Source organism: Lacerta agilis, chromosome 7 (assembly GCF_009819535.1).
Source record: "Lacerta agilis isolate rLacAgi1 chromosome 7, rLacAgi1.pri, whole genome shotgun sequence".
In the NCBI taxonomy this organism is placed as follows: Eukaryota; Metazoa; Chordata; class Lepidosauria; order Squamata; family Lacertidae; genus Lacerta; species Lacerta agilis.
Window position 1 is genome coordinate 28,086,367 of NC_046318.1, and position 16,443 is coordinate 28,102,809.

Genomic DNA, 16,443 nt, shown 5'->3' on the forward strand with positions numbered 1-16,443 from the left:
TTCCTGCACAGCAGGGGGTTCGACTATATGACCCTTGAGGTTCCTTCCAACTCTACAATTCTATGATTCTATGAACAGAAACCTAACTCTTATGAACATCAAAAGCTTATTCCTCATTTAAATAAATGAGTACCAACACTTTCAACAATTTGTGTTCCTCATAGAGACCAAATTAAATTCCCTGTGTGTAAAAATACTAACAACAACAAAAACTGTTTGTACTAGTTTTTGATGCAGTCAATGAATACTACATTGCATGAAGTACTATGCTGATCATCATGTTCAGGCAGATAGAGTTTCATGTTGAAACAACCTTATAATTAAATCCTGAAATACATTAAGTTGTTATCCATTCACTTAAAATAGTAGGACTCAATGCTGGTTTGCTTTGAAGAAACAAACTATAGAAAATCTGATTTTCCTTATAGTAGGTCAAATATCAGCAAACATTTGCATTAAGATTTCTGATGAATACTAAAATATTGCCTCACACTAAAAAATACACGTACCTGTAAACATATTCAAGAACACACTATTTTAAAATCCCATATGCAGAGCAAAATAAATTGCAGGACGATTGCAACTGACACAAACTTAACATGTGTGATTTCAACTTTACACAGTTGAAAGCTGACAGGTTGAAGTCACTCAAATTAAATGCACAGAAGCCAGAGCACTTAAAAGCACTTTTTGCACACAGTTTCCCCAGGGCAGAAAGAGCTTCTAAGCTCTCTGCCTTGTTTATTGGGCTCTGGAAGGCTCTCACATAAGCAGGCAAGAACATGGATGGCCTGTGATAGAACCTCCCAGAGCCAAGTAAGCAAGGGAGCTTAGAAGCTCTCTGCCTTGCTTCTGGGGCAAGGTCTGCTTGGGGCATGGCTCCAGAAAGGATAAGGGTGCTTGAGTGGGGGCAGTTCCAAGGAGATGGTTTTTTTCGACACGCCATCCTCAGAATGTAACCTCCATGCAAGACATGATCTTTCTGTATAATACTGAAATAATTTTAGAGATACTAAGTTTGAAATGTATTCATAGTAGTCTGTTCCCAGACATGTATAAGGGAAATGAACTATAAATATTAGGATAAGCATACAACTGAATGTAGCACTGCTGTTTGAAAAACAGCAGAAATGCCTACATGAACACGCACAACTGTGCTATATAATGTTTATAGAAATATTCTGTTTTTATTACAAGAGTAACATTTTGGCCAAACTGAAAAACTGAGGTTGAATACCTCATGGGCTCTTTCCTTCCATTCTTGATACAGATCTCTCATGTCAATTAACTTGTTTTCCAGCTTCTCTATGGTCCATACTTGAGTACTTTTCCCTTTTCTTCTTACTTGAATAGCTGGTTCACTTACTATTGCTCCTCTCTAAACAAAGACAAGGCAAAGTATCTTAAGTAGATAAAATATGCAATTTAACAAAGTGATTCCATTTTTCAAATTTGTACTCAAACAACATATGCTACATAGTTATGTTAATATTTTGGTACTCCATTCTCTTGCATTTTCAAATTATTTATATAATGGTGGCTGAGAACTAGAAACCATAACTGACTGGAGACACATCAAGATAGAACAGGCATGAATGTCCTGTTTCTACTGTGTGTACTGTATTATAGTATTATATCAGCTAATGAGATAGAAAGTTTAGAGAAGCTATATCTATTCAGTCCATACAACTCCTTTAATTTATGTACCATTTTCTCTCTCTCATGCACTCATTCATTCTCTACTTCTGGACTCAAATGCCTTCCAAGGGCTTTTACAAAATAGTTTCAATTATAAATTTTCTTACCTTCCTATTGGCACTCAGGTTAGCAGCAGGAATCTGCAGTGTCACTTGATAATCTGTTCCTTGCTCATTTCTTCAGCCAATAAATTGCTTCCCTCACTAATGTGTTGGCCTTAACTATCTGTTCTCTTAATTTTGCTAGGCTCTGTCGAAATAACTCATCCCTAGGGGTGGGAAAGAAAAATGGAGAATAGTAGTAGAATATTAATTGGGAAATTGAGAACTTGGTAAAAAGACATTGATAGAAACAATGAACAAGATTATAAACATAAGTGTCAGGGAACTGCCCTAGGCAGGGCGGGAGGTCTTGTCAATGTACCGAGAGCCCAGACGCCTCCTCAGTAGTGAGACCTCCTCAAGCAGGAAGAGCGGCACCTCCTCCAGTGGGGAGGGGCAGACTGGAAACAGCCAGGCGAGACAAGGGCTTGGAGATGCTGCTTAGAGCCCCAGCATGCCTCATGAATTCGCTCTGAGGGGAACATGCCACTTCCATCGCCCCAGTTGCACAGAGGGGTCAAAAGGAGACCAGGGAGGTGGCACTTTGGGGTGCCAAAATTCTTATGTTGGGGTCACAGCACTCTTGGATTCTGCGAATGACTAGGACAGTCATGTTTCCATGTTCTCTGCACTGTAAATAGTCTGCACCAATAAACTGTTAAGACAGTTGAGACTCATGCCTGATTACTCGTGAGCAACCCTAACGCAGACCTGAAAATAATAATATTAATTATTCCAGATTTTTAAAATTATGTTCAAATATTTTAACAAGAGACAATAATAGCTTTAAATGTGAGAATGCTTCCTAATTTTTTTAATACATGTCAAGGCTACATTGGAAATGCCATTTGGTAACAAAACAAATCCCATCGTGCTAATCCGTTTTTATAGGCATTCTGAGAAAAATTATATGTATACCAAGATGAAACCTACAAGTTATACAAGAGCTATAATGAGCTTCCTTTGAAAGCCCTACAGTAATTCTGACCATATGGGCACTGCACAATGCCTGTACTATGACATGATTGGTCCTTAACTGAGAAGACAAAGCAGATGAGACCAAATCAGTCAGAATCACTAGGTAAGCAGGACTACCGGTACATTCTAGTTACAGAAGGTACGTACCAAATGCCGGGCCCCAATGAGTCCTGCGTTTGAAGAATTTAATTGGTACTAAGTTTTACAACAAGCAGTTTGAGTACGGTTAGTTTACTCATATCACATGTTTGCAGGAAGGATGTTCTAAAGTTATTTGGGATCTGGATGAAAGATTGTCTTGGACAGATTCACACACAGAATAGTATTTTTCTTCCGTCACTCATTCTCTCATAGTTACTTATGGTTTTAATATCAATGCTCTCACCTCTCTTCTGACCAGAGGTTCACTTTCTGCTGAGCAGTCTGGGCAGCTTCTGAAAGCCTGTCACTAGAATGCTGATACCGTCTTTCTGGAGAAAGCTGCTGTCGGAGTTGCTCCAGCTCACGCTCATACATCATCCTTTGCTCTTCCAAAGCGCTACGCTTTTCTTCCAAGTATTGTTTCTCCAAGACCTGGACCACATTTTGTACTGGATCTAGATAAGGAAAGCACCAGCATATCTTAAAATTCATTACCTACATTGTTAATAATTCAGCTTTGTTATTTCTTAATACAGGAGAGCACACAGTTCTACAGTCACAGTGATCAGAAGGTGAAACAGAGGGTGAGAGACAAAAGATCCAAAGTACTATTTTCTACTAAAGGGTGTATATAACAAAAGGAAGATGAGCATGAGATAAATCCCATAAAACTCCACTTACTTCCTAGTAAATATAATTGGGATCCGTTGGTCATACATGATTTACTCCTCCACAGTCTCTATTCCCAGAAAGTCACAACAGTTATTCAATACAACAAAATTATCCATTCCTTATTCACAACCATCAGGACAAGGGAACAGATTAAAGAACCTATCTATTGCCAGGACCTTGAAATTTATGTGCTCCTGTCTGACATTTTCAGTGATGCTGAGCACCAGCTTCTTACCATTGCTATTCAGTGTTTTCATTATGACTTCCATTTGTGCAAACTCATAGTTATAGTCTGGTTCCGAAGAAGCTTCACTGGCTGCATCTAGATCATGTTCTGCTAACTGCAGCTCTTTTTCAGAGTCTTTCAACCAATCTCTTCGCTTTCTCTTAGGCAGATTGATTCTGTTAAAAAGTTGAGAAAGTAGTTAGGAAATACTTCGGTAAATCCATTTTTAAAATGCTGGATTCTGTGGATAAGATCTTTCTACACTTAACAACACATGAGCAGGGAGGAAAGGCATGCTGCAGGTTGTTCCAAAACAAAGGAAGCTACAGTGTTTACTGTAGATTAATAAGGAGACACATATGTACAACCTTTACTGAATTTAATCTTAACCTTCTCTAACAGAGAAAGCTAACTGACAAGTCTTGCTCTTAAGATTCTACAGGTGAAACTTGAAAAATTAGAATATCGTGGAAAGGTTCATTTCTTTCAGTAATTCAACTTAAAAGGTGAAACTAATATATGAGATAGACTCATGACATGCAAAGCGAGATATGTCAAGCCTTTATTTGTTATAATTGTGATGATTATGGCATACAGCTGATGAGAACCCCAAATTAACAATCTCAACTTTGGGGTTTTCATCAGCTGTATGCCATAATCATCACAATTATAACAAATAAAGGCTTGACATATCTCGCTTTGCATGTCATGAGTCTATCTCATATATTAAACCCCAGTAGCTAATGAAAACAATTGCTTACATAAATGAAATTTCCCACGATATTCTAATTTTTTTTAGTTTCACCTGTATTCATATTAAAGGTACAGCAACATATATATATATATATATTATTTATTTATTTATTAAATTTGTATACCGTCCTTCATCCATAGATCTCATGACAGCTCACAGCATATAAATACAAGATAAAAACACAAAATATATAAGAAAAACAAGAACAAAACAAAACAATAACCTCCCGCAAAACACATTTAAAAGGATACAGGATGTTAGTGAGCCAAAAGCCTGGTTGAAGAGGAACGTTTTCACCTAGCACCTAAAAGTGTAGAATGAAGATGCCAGATGAACCTCCCTGGAGAAATCACATTCCACAAACGGGAAACCACTGCAGAAAAGGCCTATTCTTGTGTTGCCACCCTCCAGACCTCTCGTGGAGGAGGCATACAAAGAAGGGCCTCACATGAGTATCGCAGGGTCCAGGTTGGTTCATGTGGGGGGAGGCAGTCCTTGAGGTATTGCAATCCTGAGCAGCTCAAGGCTTTATAGGTCAAAACCAGCTCTTTGAATTTGGCCCAGAAACTAACTGGGAGCCAGTTGGGCCAGGATCAGTGTAATATGCTCAAACCATCTTGCCCCAGTCAGCAACCTGGCCGCCAAATTCTCCACCAGCTGAAGTTTCCAGACCCTATTCAGAGGCAGCCCTAACTATAATGTGCTGCAGTAATCTATCCTAGAGGTTGCCAGAGCATAGACAACTGTAGTTAGGTTATCCCACAACTAACAATGAGCCAAAACAGATTTATCTTTTTACTGAGACATTGTTCTCCCCATGTACAAGGGTACATGTAGTATAAAAATGACTTAAAAGCAACAAATTTCTACACTACAATGTAGTATTTGCCAAACACAATGCAAGCCAATTTGCTTCCATCTTCCGTTCAAGGCTGTTCGTGTCAGGATGCACAGCTCCTGGTACTTGCTCTAAAGCAAGTGATCAATATTTAAGACTGGATTGATTTCAGTTTTATGAAAATATGCTCACAAATTCAAGCTCTATTCAAAACAGTATCATAACAGGAGAAATATTATCTTAGAAGATACTGTGTGGACTAGATGGAAACCTAGACAGACTAGTTGCCCAAAAGCTAACACTATAGAAGTCTGAGCTGTAACGAAGAATTTCATCTATTTAGCATTTAGTAAGATTCGTCACTAATAATATTTGGACATGGCTCTGTAAATAAAGAAGTGGGAGGGGGGGAGATTACCGAAAGAAGTGGTTGTTTCCCCATAAGATTCTATCTCCATGCCACAACTGTGTCACAGAACACACCAACGTGCCATTTACACAGGATCTGAAAGCAAAGCATAAGATTGAAAAGACTGAAATTGTCCTTTAAAATCCAAGTTCTCCAATAGCAATTTCCAGTAGTCACAAAACATTACTCACTCTGGTCCATGGGAATTGTTATATAAGACAGAGATACAGAAGGGGACAAATTCTCTCCTACCCACTGGTGACTCTTGCTCTTTGGTCCAGCAGGGACAGTGAAGAGTGTGTATCATCTAGCTGCCAGGAACCATGTTATAAAATATATTCTTTCTCACATGAAACACACCAGGAAAAGCAAGGTGGTGTTTTGTTTCTGGGCTCAACCAAGGCACATACAAATACTATGTGAGAAGAGGCAAGCAGAAATATGCACATTCAGCAGTGCAAACACATGTGCTTTCTTCATAGCCTCTCATTTCCACGGTTCTCAAAGTGTGAGGTGTGCTTCTCTGAAGAGGCGTGAGAAGTTTTAAGGATAGGAAAAAAGGCCCTTTACAATTTTCCATTCCAACCTGATGATGTGTGCTAAACAGACCAGGTAGTGAAAAATCTACATACTGAGCTCCGACAGTTACAGTTTGCATTACTTGATTATGCAGTGTCCCAAAGAAGTAATTGCCTTATGAGTCTTAGTGGGTGTTGCAGATACTCCAACAGACATGTGCTCTCTTTTTTTCCAGCCTGCTTGTTCCTAACTCTCGGATAAAAGTGTCAATTGATTATTTAATTTGTATCCCATCCTTCCTCTTAAAGGTGCTCAGGGTGACAAATACAGGAAACAATAAAACAATTAAAACATATTTTAAAAAAAATATATCTTCCAATACAGATGCAGACTGGGAAAGCTCTCTACTTAAAAGCCTTTTGAATAAATTACCTATTCACTTAACCTGGAGAAGAATGAAGTGTTTTCTCTTGATTCAGCACCACAAAGGCCTATTAACAGAAACCCCTAAACATGCATAAAATGTGTGAAATAAAAGTCATGAAGGAGAGCCTGACCTCTACTGACAAATTATTATTGCTGCTGCAGCACCTCTTTATTGTATACAGGAGAGACAGTGGCTTGGTTTTAGCAATGCAACATGCAGCATATACGTTTAAGTAATTGGGTCACAGGCTGTTTACCGTAAGCAGTCTGCACAAACCCAGTTAAAACCTCCTTAATGAGACTTGTACATATGTAGCTCCCAGAGTTTAAAAAACAATCTTCCAAAACTAGGTTACTCTGATTAAAATAAGTTTATTTCACATTAGCCACAGTAGAAAGAACACATTTTTGGTGCAGACCTTAGAGGAAACGTTAGAGAGGCAGCTTTGTATACATTTTCACTGCCCTTAAATTTAGGAATGCAGAAACAGGGAAATTAATCATCGTGCACCTAATTTTGTTAGAAAGGTAGCATTTAAAACAGCTGTCTTCTATTTCTTTCACTGCTGAAAAAAAAATCTGGGTTCCAAGTGTGGTGAATAAAAGTGAAACAGTATTTTAATTCATCTCCATATCACAAAGAAGTTACTTTCAATCTCCATGAGAATCAGCAATGAAATGATTCAATGTACTGTCAGTTGTAACTATGGTAACAAGGTTTGCGCCTATTAAGGCATTTTGGATGAAGCACAAATTAAACAAAGCCTATTTAGTTATAAATTTTTCCCAATGACATGCTTCTTTGTTCTTGCCAGTCAAAATGACTAACTCCTAGCAATGTAATTCTATCATAACAACACAGAACACCATCTGTTTGGAATTTTGTTCTCTTATGGCTACAACACTGGAGTATAACACACTAAGGTATACCATGCAAAAAGTATAAATAAAGCTTATGTAGAATACACTGTTCTTATTTCTATACATTTACATTCCTAATTTGTCCTTAAAGCTGGCATCATGTCTTCAAAGAGATTTAGATTTTATTTGGACATGGTGATATTGGTGGGAATCCTTTCCCTTACTAGTATTCAAAAAACTTACTCTTAAGTACTCCACAAATTTGGATTATTAATAATTAGTGTATGCAATCATGATTACAGAATATCTGTTTCACTTATCATGTTGCTAGTACTGGCATCAAGAAGTTAGGGAAACTCCTTTAAACTGACTGATTTTGTTGTGGTTCACCTCTACATTTAACATTTGTTTTTTCTTAGCATTCTTTTTGGCACTGCTCAAATATTTCCAAAGTCAAACACCTAAAAAGATTACAGAGCAAAAAAGAGCCAGTGTGGTGTAGTGGTTAAGAGCGGTAGACTCGTTATCTGGGGAACCGGGTTCGTTTCTCCACTCCTCCACATGCAGCTGCTGGGTGACCTTGGGCTAGTCACACTTCTCTGAAGTCTCTCAGCCCCACTCACCCCACAGAGTGTTTGTTGTGGGGGAGGAAGGGAAAGGAGAATGTTAGCCGCTTTGAGACTCCTTCGGGTAGTGAAAAGCGGGATATCAAATCCAAACTCTTCTTCTTCTTCTTCTTCTTCTTCTTCTTCTTCTTCTTCTTCTTCTTCTTCTGGGATTTAGCTTTGTTTTACCTTTTATTGTTGTTATATTATTAAGGTAATTTATGTACTGCTCCATATTTCAAAGAAAGGTCTGAGCAGTTCAATTCTCATACAATATGAGAAGCATCTCTCCCGGTATGCTTATGCATCAAAAACAGCACAAGCACTTATTTTATTGCTCTTATCATTATGACGGTATCAAAACTAAATATGTGAAGTTTTCCTCTTTTCTTATCAGGGTGCTTTTTCATAAACTTCTCTACAAACATGAATGCCACTGTGGCGTTTGCACACTCATTATGGAGATGTCGTACTGGGGGAGAGAGAGAAAGGGTTATTAGGCTGACCAATAAGAAAGCCCAGGGGTGGAACCTAACTGTGTTTAAGGCTCAGCACAGGGGTTTTGGCAGTTAGTTAAGTTGGAAGTTGGGAGGCAGTTGGTTTGGTTGGTTTCTTGATGGGGGGAAGGTGGTTGGAAGTGGGAAGGCATAGGAGTCAGACAGGGTTAGAGACAGAGGGGAGACAGACAGAGTGACTCAGATTACAGTGTTTCAAAGTATTTAAAACTTGTCTGCATTCACAATAAACTGGATTCTTTGTTAATACGTTACAACCTGTCTGAGTCTCAATATATCACCGGGGAGAACCTGGTTGGTGGCAGCAGATTAGTGGTGGCACAGGGTGGGTCAATAGTCCGTGGAACGATCAGGGGCTCTGTGTGATCGCCACAGCCACCCTTTTTTGTAGGTTGAAACTGATTTGGCATTTCTCTTACCTTGCATTTTCTTTTGGTGAGAGAGAAACTTCCCCATCTGGTGCAATGTCTATTTCGCAATGCTCTGGTTGGATCCCTATCCCAAATAGCTGTATATCCTGAGAAGTATCTGCACCAACCCTAGTATGATCCTGGTTAAGACAATTACAATGAAAATAAATCTGCTGCTTCTATTGACATAGGCACATACTTATTCATCACAAAGTATGTGCAATCCACCCTGGAATCCCATGGCCATATTCATTACACAGTAAAACTATTGTTAGCCTGGCAGAGGTAATAAGGCCCCTGTACAAACTCTCTAAAACTAATCTCACAGAAATATATGCCCACACTTAATTATTATACAAAGATTGAGACATAATGCTGTACATGGGATCAACAAATTGCCTTTGCAAACTAGGAATATTTTCACAGCTTAATTGTTCACAGTAATTTCTGCTTATAACATTACAAACATTTGGTTGCATTTATTATATAGATCTAAGAAAATAGGTTCCTAAGAACAAAGATAAAGGAGCTAGGTTTAATTATTACAATAATTACCCACCTGAAATCTACTGATAGCAATCCAATTTGCAAAGGGAAAAGCCCTGTTTTTTTGAGGATCAGCTCAAAGTTTTGCAGCTTTTTTACAAAGGGAAAAGCCCTTTTTTGAGGATCAGCTCAGATTTGTGCAGCTTTTTTGCAAAGGGGGAAAAGCAAAGAGGAAAAGCCCCGTTTTTATGGGGTTCAACTCACATTTCTACAGCTTCTTAAGGAAAGGGAGCCGTTTCTACAGTTTCCAGACAGATAATCTAATCAGCCAGTCACGTCGCTGGGGAAACAAACAACCTCCCTCTGCGGCACATTCAACAATAGAGGCCTGGGCAAGGGGGTGGGACTGAAAGGGAGCCAGGACTCTTATCTCTCTCCTGATCTCTTGCTGATCAGCTGCTGAGTGGGGTCCTTTCAACACCCCCTTTTCTCTTTGTAAAATAAAAAGCACGATCCTCTTTTGGCCCCTGGGCAATTTGGCTCCAGGGACCACCATTTGTTCCATAAGACACACAGATATTTCCCCTTACTTTTTAGGAGGAAAAAAGTGTGTCTTATAGAGCGATAAAAACGGTATATGAACTGATTCTCAAAATTAAATTCACAACGGTATGGACTATGTGCATTAGAAACAGCAGAAGTTTACACACAATCTAAATTTCACATGCTTACACAATAATTCATATTAGCCTTTTTGGCCACTTACAAGGAAGGGTTAAACTGAGAGAAATCATAGTGAATGATCAGGTTAAAGAATTGAAGGAGCGACAGATTTTCTGCAATGTCTTTTAGTTTTTGCAAAGAAAGTACTGACTGAAAAGTTTTTATTAAAAAAAAAGTAAGGAAGTTTCAGTCCCACACTTTAAGAACCCTGACAGTAAAGTCCAGTCGCAAACGACTCTGGGGTTGTGGCGCTCATCTCGTTTTACTGGCCAAGGGAGCTGACATTTGTCTGCAGACAGTTTTTCTGGGTCATGTGGCCAGCATGACTAAGCCGCTTCTGGTGAAACCAGAGCAGCACATGGAAACACCGTTTACCTTCCCACCGGAGCAGTACCTATTTATCTGCTTGCACTTTTTTGTGTGCTTTCGAACTGCTAGGTTGGCAGGACCTGGGACCAAGCAACGGGAGCTCACCCCGTTGCAAGGATTCAAACCGCTAACCTTCTGATCGGCAAGCCCTGATGTATCCCGCATCCCTGATGTATCCCGCATCCCTGATGTATAGTCCCACAAATTCAAATTTAGCATAATTTCAAGGGAAGCTCTAAAACATTATGGAATTTAATGCCTTTTTACCTTTAAATAGTAAACCAATAATTCATTGAGTGCAGGATCTGCATTTAGATTCACCAGGTAGCACTTATCTTCCCCAACCTTGATGCCAGAAGTTTCAAGGGAAATGCCCATACTCTCTAGCTGTCTTTGTCTCTCCTGTAAAATACACAGGGGGGGGGGAGGAAATTAATTCATCAGATCTAAATGCCAATAAACCTAAATATTATTACTTGAGACATAATCACGGGCAGAAGAAAAACAGCTGCTGACACTGCTCTACGAATCTTTACACAAGAATTCACATAGCACTATAATAGGTAAGTTCCATATCAGTTTCCATGCTTCCACTTTTCCAAAAGGTGGTACAAGTGGGAAAGCCTATTTGGATTTAGAATCACCTTTCTCACACATTGCTCAACTCTGAGGCATAAAACAAACTCTTCTGTAAGCAGAAGCAACCTTCCTCATGTGAAAGGGTACCATTGGAAATAAAAACAAAGTTACCATTAATCTGCACCCAGCTAAAATAATAGGTCTAGAACAGATAACAAAAGAGGTTGCACAACTATGAGTAACACTATCCAGTAAGCCTTTCATCTATTATGACTCTTGTTCATCAGTCAAGGAAACAGACTAGTGAAGTCATGCATACAGTCCTATCAGTGCCTTTTAAAACAATGAAACATATTATTACAATTTATAGCATTCTTATAAACTGTGGGTTGGACAATATGCCACTATAAAAATATTTTTAAAATATACATTTAGAATGTAAACGAATTCTTCTTATCTTTGCTGGGTTTTTTTTACTTTTCTTCACAATAACCAACAACAGAATAACTTAGAACAACAAAAGTACCAATGAACATACAACTAGATTCTGGCCGGAGGAAACTTAACAGTCATGAGATAAGAGAATGGTCCACAGAGCAGGAATTAATGGACAGTTGTTGCAGTGGTGCTAAGTAAGCGGTGGGTTCCTTCACAGACCTGTATGGAAATCAGTGCTTTTTAACTTAATCCAAAAGGATCTGGAGTGAGCAATGAGGTGGCCAAGTTTTCTGATGACACCAGTGGTAAAAACAAAAGGGGATTGCAAGGAGCTCCAAAAGGATCTCTTCCAACTGACCAAATGGGCATTACAATGGCAAATGAATTCCAATGTGAGCAAGTACAAAACAAACTGAGGTGAAAAATCCTAATTTCACATATACACTAATGGGGTGGAGAAGGTGACTACGGAAAAGTTCTCTCCCTCTCATATAATACTAGAACCCAGGATAAAAGGGAGTACTACCTCACACAGGGCACAATTACTTGCCTTACTTCATATTCTCTTGCAAAATTTGCTGATGAAACATGAAGGAATACAAAAATACACTGAAACACCACTCATTTAGGCCAAACTAAGCCATATTAATACCTGGCCCTCAACTTTAGAACTCCTTAGCTTTGCTTCAAGTGAGCATGCTCATAGCAATACAGTGACATGTGAGCTGTGACAATTACCGTATTTTTCGCTCCATAGGACGCTCCGGACCATAGGGCGCACCTCATTTTTAGAGGAGGAAACAAGAAAAAAAAAATATTTTTCTGGTTTTCCTCCTCTAAAAGCCCTGTTTTGTTTTGTTTTTTGTTTTGTTTTTGAGGATCAGCTAAAAGTTTTGCAGCTTTTTTTGCAAAGGGAAAAGCCCTGGGGTTTGGGGGTTTTTTTTTGGAGGATCAGCTAAAGGTTTTGCTGCTGTTTTTGCAAAGGCAAAAGGCCTTTTTTGAGAATCAGCTAAAAGTTTTGCAGCTTTTTTTGCAAAGGGAAAAGCCCTAGGGGTTTTTTTTGTTTTTATTTTTGTTTTGAGGATCAGCTAAAGGTTTTGCAGCTTTTTTTGCAAAGGGGGAAAAGCAAAGCTCCTTTTGCAAAGGGGGAAAAGCAAAGAGGAAAAGCCCCATTTTTATGGGGTTTAACTCACATTTCTGAAAAATCTTAAGGAAAGGGAGCCATTTCTACTGTTTTCAGACAGATAATCTAATCAGCCAGTCACATGTCCTGGGGAAACAAACAACCTCCCTCTGCAGCACATTCAACAAAGGAGGGCGGGGCTGAAAGGGAGTCGGGGACTCTTTATCTCTCTCCCGATCTCCTGCTGATCAGCTGCTGAGCGGGGTCCTTTCAACACTCCCTTTTCTCTTTGTAAAATAAAAAGCACAATCTGCTTTTGGCCCCTGGGCAATTCAGCTCCAGGGACCACCATTCGCTCCATAAGACGCACAGGTATTTCCCCTTACTTTTTAGGAGGAAAAAAGTGCGTCTTATGGAGCAAAAAATACGGTATTTGCTGTAACGGGGAATGTTTGGGTAGCTACCTACTGTGACTGTAGGTTTTAATCCAGCTGTTATTTTTGCAGCCACCTACAGGATGAGCAGCTTTGTTTAATACCTAAGTAAAGCCTATGCAACCATAGCAAGTATGCTGGCATTGTGTAACATCAATATAAACTGTGTTAATATATAAGCATACTAAAATTAACCTACTTCCTCGGAATTTTCTTAAACTTTATATTCTTTTGGAATTTTATTTAGTTTTCCAAGTTTTTTATTTGCATCTTGTCTTGCTGCATGTCACAATACATATTTGTTGGTTTGTTGCCTAGTTTTATTCACACTATTGTAAACTATAGTGGACTATTTTAATGAAGGACAGTAAAGAAATATTTTAAATACATAAAATCCAGCTGAATGGCAAGAGCCACAGATTTTCAGGAAACAGTATGTTGACAGCCAGATCACTTTTGGAAATATAAAACTTGTCCATCTCTGTTCCATAGACTATTATCTTATTATTATTTATTGAATTTATATACAGCCCTATATTCGCAGGTCTCAGGCTAAGTAATGCAAACTTACACTAATTACTGTATATACTTGAGTATAAGCCTAGTTTTTCAGCACATTTTTTGTGCTGAAAAAGCTGCCCTCGGCTTATACTCGAGTGAGGCGGGCGGTGGGGGCGGCAAGAAAGAAGCCCTTTCTCTCCGCTCGTGCCGCCACCCGCTCTCCCCAGTCAACCATTCCTTAAGAAGTGTACAAGAACGGCGGTTCTTTACTCTCCCCAGGCAGTTTGTTCCATTCCTGAACTGCTTGCATAAATGCAAACTTGGCAGAGGAGGAAGAGGAAGGAGCAGCCCAAAGGACTGCTTTCGGACTGCTCATTCCTCCTCCTCCTCCACAGCGGCAAAGGTGAACCGGCTTATACTTGAGTCAATAAGCTTTCCCAGGTTTTTGTAGGAAAATTAGGTGCCTCGGTTTATATTCGGGTCGACTTATACTCGGGTATATACGGTAAGCATTTAGCAGAAAGAATACTGAAAAGAATACCTGTGCAATTTCTTCTGTTTTCCTTAACTTCTCCTCCCAAGTGACAGTCAGTTCTTTTATTAGTTTCTCAGATTCCTCCAGTTTTTCCTTTAACTCTGGTGCCTTCATAGCCTTCATAGCCAAAATATGACAGTTACAAACATTTTATAATTCCCAACTTATCCATGACAAATTTTAATCCTGTTCTGCTAGTCAAACAAATTGGGTTGTGAACAGAATCACATGCATGGGTACAAATACTTAGCACCCCATACTACTGTTTCATTATGTTTAATTGTGCTCACCATCTGTATTTCCCCCTTCCCACAAGAAATTCAGATGATCAGTTCATCTTCAAATAAATCCTGTTGTGATACAAATTTTATAGCCAATTCAAAAACATTAACCTCCCCCCTTTTGTAAAATGTGTATGAAACTAATAAAAAATACAACTCACTGAAGTAATATTACCATAAATTTACCTCTGCCTGAGAAAGTTGTTCTTTTAGTTTCTCTACTTCTTCACGTAGTTCTCGGATGACCCTGGCATTTGGATCTTCGTTTACTATAGCATGATTAACTATCCTTTTAGCTCTATCTGCATATCTCAGTGTGGAGAGTGTTTCTTCATAATTATCAGCTGCTGGACTAATTGTAGCTATCATAGCTGTTTGGCTGTTTCCTCCCAAGTTGTCCTAAAGGGTATATTAAGGAATTCATAAATAGGTGAAGCAATTTGAAAATATACCCCTCCTCTAAATGCACAATTTCACTACATTTAGCATACAAAGGTTTGCACTCACTGAAGTCATGGCACAAGCAGAACAACTTTCACTTGCACAAGGGAACTTTCCCTTCCCCTTCCTCAACTCTCCAGAGCAGATCTAGTGGTGGAACAGAGGGCACATGGGGAATGGAGAGGAAAGGGAAGTTCTGTTGCATGGGCAAAAGTCATTCCATTCACATAATGATTTAGTTGAATATAATGTACACTTTTAAAATCAAGGTGCATTGCTTTCAACTGCATCTGACCTACAACACATTGGATATTTAGCTCTCAGTATTACAAAGTATCATGCAAAAATCAGAATGGCAAGTAAACAGTTGTGATCTGACCTACAACACATTGGATATTTAGCTCTCAGCATTACAAAGTATCATGCAAAAATCAGAATGGCAAGTAAACAGTTGTGTCAAAAGGTTAATATAGCAAGAAAAAGCATGTATCATACCGGGAAGAGGTTGCATCTGGAATATTTCTTAATTAGTCAAAAAAGTTTGCACACTGGTGTGCAAGATAGCATATCAGTCCATGACAGTTCCACTTAGAATGATACAGTGCCATGTTTTACCTTGAGAAGCCAGGTGAGTACAGAGTCTCTGTAAGGCACAAATTTGTTTTTCCCCTTTCCTGCTGCTTGGTCTGCAAGTGATGAGATAACCAAACCTAGTGTTGAGAGTGACCTAGGAGAGCAGCAAATTGTTATCAGCTAGAACATGTAACATACAATTTGTCAAAAGTTGCAATGAAATTTAATCTTGCAAAAAAAGGTAGTTTCTGTGTGGTGTTAATAAATTCTAGAACTTGTGAAGATTTAAAAAGGATTTCAAGAGTAATAGAAATCTGTAGAATAATAAAACTGCTCTGTAAAGCCTATGGAGCTAGACACTAAAAGGTGTTGCATACAGGTCAAAATGAGCACCAACAGTATTAAAGGGTGCTTTGTAGCACTACAATCAAAAACACAAGCAAGCTAACAGTGCAAGAATAGGAAAAAGCACATTCAATTTTCAGAAGAGCACCTCCTACTATGAAGCTATGTAAATAAGAGTTAATTATCTGCCATTTGTTTATTAAGAAAATAGATGGATTGCAAAAGCAAATTTACTGCAAACAAATGAAGAAGCTTTTAGAATTCTTATTTGGGAGTCACTGTAACTACTTGTTGCATGAAGATGATGATGATGATGATGATATAATATATTATACCCTGCCCATCTGACTAGGTTTCCCCAGTCACTCTGAGCGGCTTCCCGCAGAGAAAATAAAAATAAAAATAAATCAAACATTAAAAGCTTCTTGAAACAGGGCTGCCTTCAGAAGTCTATGGAAATTT

At 38.8% G+C, this 16,443-nt stretch overlaps 1 protein-coding gene across 1 annotated transcript in view; it reads right to left on the reverse strand.

Moving 5' to 3' along the window:
• KIF13A (kinesin family member 13A) overlaps positions 1 to 16,443 on the reverse strand; it is a 73,031-nt gene that overhangs the window by 32,472 nt on the left and 24,116 nt on the right. Inside the window, 12 exon segments of the mRNA XM_033154657.1 lie at positions 1,238 to 1,378; positions 1,806 to 1,864; positions 1,867 to 1,893; positions 1,896 to 1,966; positions 3,163 to 3,373; positions 3,826 to 3,992; positions 5,827 to 5,913; positions 9,163 to 9,293; positions 10,999 to 11,133; positions 14,348 to 14,458; positions 14,809 to 15,021; positions 15,679 to 15,790. Coding sequence (XP_033010548.1) covers positions 1,238 to 1,378; positions 1,806 to 1,864; positions 1,867 to 1,893; positions 1,896 to 1,966; positions 3,163 to 3,373; positions 3,826 to 3,992; positions 5,827 to 5,913; positions 9,163 to 9,293; positions 10,999 to 11,133; positions 14,348 to 14,458; positions 14,809 to 15,021; positions 15,679 to 15,790 — 1,465 coding nt within the window.